This window comes from Bombyx mori, chromosome 1 (assembly GCF_030269925.1).
Source record: "Bombyx mori chromosome 1, ASM3026992v2".
Taxonomy (NCBI): domain Eukaryota; kingdom Metazoa; phylum Arthropoda; class Insecta; order Lepidoptera; family Bombycidae; genus Bombyx; species Bombyx mori.
In genome coordinates, this window is record NC_085107.1 from 1,021,185 (window position 1) to 1,027,184 (window position 6,000).

Here is a 6,000-nt window from a genome sequence, read left to right on the forward strand (position 1 = left end):
CAATGCTAGAGACGCAACTAAACAATTGGCTATTAAATTGTTTTCGATTCGCTTGAATCTAAATTATTATGATGGAATTTGAAAGCGATAGTATAGTCAACATTGTTTTGATATTTTTTTTGCTGTACAAAGATAATTTTCCTGTTTCATATGTGAATATACTTTACAACTATCATTTTCACGTACCAAAATCTTCATCAATTTAATAACATCCACCATCTTGTTATATTGAGAAATTTGCTCTTTCATTTTAAAACAAAATGAGTAAATTTTAAAACAAAATTTAATTTCCTTTTAAAACAAAATGAGTAAACAGAGTGAGGGCTAGCTCCAACAGTATCCTGAGCATGATCGCAAGCAGGCTGGACTGTATATACATGGGTCGCTGTGGTGCCATCTCCCATGGGATGTTACCACAGTAATTCATTGTGATGTAAATATAACTACTAACATAGGTCTTAGTCTTATTAACAATTTATATGAGTCATGGTTACTTGAAATAAAAACATTATTATTATTATTATTTTCAAGTCCAAAGTTACTCGTCTTAATGTTTAGCACTCTATATCATGTGTGGTGTTGTTATATTCTAGAATATTTCTTATTCAACGCCCATTTTGCATTGTTTCGCTCCACTGCGATCTACAAGTGCGTACTGATGTTTAAACATTCGTTCTTTTAATTCAGAATCGGTTCCTTTATTTACCGATTTGTCCTCGACCGGGAAACAAGATATTAAGCAAGCAATGTTTAACTCCGGTTCATCAAGTGGATTAAAGCTCATTTTCTTTACGTTGACGGCTTACGTCAGACAGGCGGCTGATCGTAAAAGTCATGCCAAATCCCTATGCGGCATAATAAAAGGACATGCTGCGCTGACCTCAAATAATGTGGAATAAGGGCAAGAAAAAGCTCTTTATGAGAGCCGCGCCTGGGGTAAAATGTCTTTTTTATATAATATCTTAGATGGGAGGATGAGCTCACGGCCCACCTGGTGTTAAGTGGTAACCTGAGCTTGCAGACATCTACAACGTCAGTGTTGCCATCCATCTCGAGACAAGGTCTCAGATTTAACAGTACAACGGCTGCCCCACCCTTCAAACCGAAACGCATTACTGCTTCACGGCAGAAATAGTCGGGGCGGTGGTACCTACCCGTGGGGACTCACACCACCAAATTTAACTGAAAATATACGTTTTTAATTCTACCTTTAGCTGTTAAGTAGTAAATGTTATTTTCAGTCTTTATCCGTTATTCCGTGACATTCGCCAATAGAGAATATTTCATTGGAGCATCTGAATTTCTGGAAGTATGTAACTGCTTGTTCTTGTTTGTACGAAGTAATGCAGGTCTTACAGCTGATATCAGGACGAGTGAGAAGTACTCGTAAGATTTAAATTAATAGTTTTTGTCCAAATCTGTTATAGTCTAGGATAATGACGTAGATACTTGAATATTGATCTCAAATACCAGATTTTTGCTGATTTTATTATTTATATGCCAGTCACCGTCCTCGTCGAACCCGTCGCTTGCGACGAAGGGCTCGACGAGCGAATTAACCCATAGACAGAGCCCACTGAGTTTCTCGCCAGATCTTCTCAGTGGGTCGCGTTTCTGATCCGGTGTTAGATTCTTCGAAGCTCTTGCTTGGGTCAGTGTTAGCATCACTCCGGCTTGAGTCCCGTGAGCTCACCTACTAGTTAAGGTTACGCCGAAATAGCCTCTCAAGGCTATCAGCCTAGGCAGGAAAAAAAATATATATGTGTCACGTATTGTGCTATGTGCATAAGTAAGAAGACTATTGACTCGGAAGGACTTAATGTTGAGATTTGCGATTGATGATGGCAGATATGCGTTCGGCGAGCAAAATTAAAAACGTTATTGTGTCTTAGTCGACTCCATACACAGTATTACAGTAATTAAATATCAAGATGACATTTCTAATATGGAACTCTATTATTTGTCTTAGTCCTTTATTCTATATAATTCACCAATATTCATACTTGAAACAAAGATTAATTACTACCTCTTTTAATATTACCTCAAAAGTTAATTGAAATAATTAAATTAGCCATAGTGTTATTGATTGGAATTGATAAAATTTTGATCCTTAGTAAATATTAATTATGGCATCTTATTGGAAATACAATATTATTTTTACTAATATTTGGTACTGATGTTTTACAAGTACTTAGCGTATAATATCCACCAAGATATGTCGTGGTATACTTTAGGATATTTGTATATTTCATGTGAGAATAAGATTTTTCGTGACTCACGCATTAGTGCTATTACTAGAGGCTGTATTGTAAAAGTGAGAACGAAATACTCTCATACATAGAAATGCCATGTCAAAAAAAGTAATATCAATAACGGGATCTCAAAATAGGACTATAGAAACATGGGAACTAGAGACTGTTTTAAACAACTATGTGTGTTTAAATATATACCTACATGGATTTTAAGCACCAGATGATATCCAAATGCGTGGGAACGAACATAAAAGTTAACAAACAAAAAAAGAACATAATTATAATGTAATGACAAAAAGTAAACATAAAATATTCAAGCGAGTTGTATGCGGCGAGCGTAAATCCGACGGAAGTTGTCAATGGATGCATCATTCAAAAAACAACAACACATATTTGAATACAGAGGGCGCTTCACGTTTGACTTTAAAAGTAACGCTCAAAAACATCTCTAACGACGACGAACAAGATTGAATTTGACTGATTCGTTTTTTCAAATATGTCCACAGAAAATGGAAAGACGGCGCCATGTTTCTCTACGCACGACTGTGTTCCATTCCGAAGCCTTTAACGGAAAAACAAAGCGAGTTTGGGCCAGGAAAATCGCAGCTAGTTATCCGCGCGAGTGAGAAACTCGCGTCGGACGCTCCACGGCGTCCCGTGACAGTTATAGAAACTTTTAAAAAAGTTTAAGAACAACGTGTAAGTTTTGAAAGTATGAACAAACCGTTCATCGCTACAAAACAGTATCGAATACGTATCTGAGCATTCCCGCAGCCAACGGAGCCTCTCAAACGATGCAGGGTATTTATAGTTGTGGCGTAAGCGTCCAAAACGAATGGACCGACCGCCGATGGTTTACATATCGCATAGGCTCAGTGCACAAGTTTTGGTGGTTTAATGTTCGGATCGAGAGAATCGACCGACCGAAGTATGACGGCACGCAAGCGCGCCAACATCCCATAGTGTCACTCGAAATTGTTAAACAATTGTTATTTCGCTCGGCTAGTTCGCCAGAGAGCCGTCATCAGGTGCCGGAACGCTCAGCGTGACTCACCTGTTGCCAGTAGTCCTCCAGGGACAGCTTCCACTCGAAGTAGCCGGTATCGGTGACGTCTTGAAGTTCGCGGAAAAGATTGCCACTGGGTAGCACGTCCATCGTTATACGTGCGATATCGTACGAAGTCTGTTTGAACACGACGCGCGTCTCTCCCTCTCCGCGGCTCGCGAACGACTAACGGCTGAGTGCAGAGTGCTCACTCGAATGCGGAGTGAACGTCGCGCCGCCGCGATCCTCTCGCCCCTCCACTTCTGGCATCCTCGCACAGAGGCTATACTCCTAATAAAAAACAGAGATAACGAGTCCTTTTTCTCTTTTCGTCCTCGAATCCTGATAGGTTCGGTCCTCTGGATTTTCGGCAACGCAACGTGCTCCCCGAATTCACAAGATTTATCGCTAATGTATGTCAACGTCAAAATTTGCGCGCCGGAATGAATGCGACTCCTCGCGGCCCTGGGGCCCTTGTTATTCGTCCTTATCGGATCGATGAATCGTTCGACAGAAACAAAATTGAAACCTAGTCCCTTAAACAAAGCCTTGCTACGAAGCGACCCAAACGGGCACATATAAATATTTTACGCTTTAGTTCTAATTACGACCAATTGATTACACGTTTCATTCAGAATGTAAATATTGTAGATTAGCTTCACTGTGTTTATTTATTCAGTTTGGTAACATTCCGATAGCGTGCCGGTGCATTCAATTAAAACTTGTTTTCAAATATTTTAATACCGAATTGACATAATTCACTTTGTAGTGAATGATTTACAAAAAGATAGATTGATATTAGGAGAATATTACAGTCGGAAAGACAAAGCCCGTAAGGTGTCCGTTTTGTTTGAATGTACAATACAAATCGATAATATTGAAAATACCTATTTCCTAAATACACATAACAGAGGGAGTCGATACTTGTTGTTGACAATGTTCCAACAGTAAGCTTCGGAGAAATGCTGACACCGTTTTTAAGCAGACAAGCCAGAGTGGGTCAAAAACCAAATCCTTTTATAATATGATAAATTACTTAAATACCGTAACTGAAAAATTTAATTGCACTAGAAGCAAACTCACTATTCCAAAATAATAAAAAACTCTGTTTCAAAAACCCTCTATCAATTCAGTTTTTCAATGTTCCGAGATATTTTAACTAAAACAGATATCAGAATATTGAATAATATACGACACGACACGTATAATTATTGAGATTCGTATTGAAATGTTTCTGAAGAGCAATATTTGTCTTAAAAAAAATTATGTTAGAAAAACGGGAAAGCTAATTCAAAAAAACTACGAGAAAATGTATTGCATAGTATTTAAGATGCACATCACTAGTTCAATATTAAGATTCAGAACGGTGAATCCAATCGCAGATGCTATTTGTAGGTAAGAATTCATTTCAGGTATCCCGTTGAGATCTAAGCTAGCGCGGAATTGCATGTCGCGGATGACCTAGATATATCCTAGCTGACTACCGGGAGAACATACAACCGTAGTTTATATATAATGGAGTTTTATTTATTTTTATTTATTTATTTTATTTATTTATTTAAAAGTTTTAATATGCTCTTAGTAGTTGTGAACCGGTTTTGAGCACTCAAGAGCCGTTATCAGGAGAACCCTGTGTCGGCTACAAAGCTAACCTGCAAGTCATTCCGTCACTATCAATACAAAACAAGACCAATCAAAGCCAGAATTACGAAAATGGGTGGTGTCGTGAGACACCGGATAGGAACGTAGTTCCTTATTATATTCGATTCTTAACATATTCGAGGTATAAAGAAAAGAATTATTCGGGTATACATTTTTTATTATTATTATTTTTTTGATAAACTTTATCCAATACGTATCTTATAAAAAAAACTACTTTACAAAGTTATCAACTTTATTTTATTCACAATGATTTATAAAAAAATATATAATAATAATATACAAAGAAACAGCTATTTATATAAATAATAATAATAACCGTCATCAGGTAGGCTATACATTAGACACTGTATAGCTATCATACTAAGACTATACATAAATAATAAAAATCTTACATTACGGACTTTTTTTCCCGGTTAGGGTACCCCTCCGCATCGTCCCTTGCGGAACTTCGTTCCAAAAAAAACAATATATTGATTTATTATTTATAAGCAAAAAAATATTATTTTTAAAATATTGTTCGTTCGAAATGAATCCGAATATTAAGTTAATTGGTAATTCTTTGAAGTCATTCTTTTGAAGTCCATTGAGATTAATTTGTTTGACGCACAAGTTTACCTCGGGAATAGCAGCCGTAATGAGGCGAGCTCGTACAAGCAAGGGAATGCCAGCCATTTTAATAAGCGCAGTACATAAATTATAGCAAAGGAGTTAGATCTCCTTCGGAGGCGCTCGGCCGGTTGTTAGCAAATCCCACCCCTCCTGGCTGAGCCTTTGCTCGCCCACTTGTCCTAGTGAAGCTGGAAAGGCCTCCGGCCCACCAATAATCTTTCAATTATAAAAAAAAAGTCGTCGTGGTATAAAGAATAAGACGCCCGATTTTCCCCTATCGAGCGATACCCCTGTGTCGGCGTTCGAGTCCCACAGGTACGTACCAATTTTGTTCTTTTTTTAATGTACCTAATATTTTTAGCACGTGCTCACGAACGAATTTCGCGACGAAGCAATAACGTAATCTATATCTTAATACGCGAAGCAAAAACT

The 6,000-nt window shown here is 37.7% G+C and overlaps 1 protein-coding gene across 1 annotated transcript in view; it reads right to left on the minus strand.

Annotated features, from left to right (window-relative positions):
• The window catches only part of LOC101740565 (Krueppel-like factor luna), a 149,378-nt gene extending 145,847 nt beyond the window's left edge, over positions 1–3,531 (minus strand). Inside the window, exon 1 of the mRNA XM_004932798.5 lies at positions 3,307–3,531. Within this exon, the coding sequence (XP_004932855.1) occupies positions 3,307–3,408 (102 nt within the window). The 5' untranslated portion in view covers positions 3,409–3,531. The remainder of the gene's footprint in view (positions 1–3,306) is intronic.
• Positions 3,532–6,000: the final 2,469 nt, after the last annotated feature.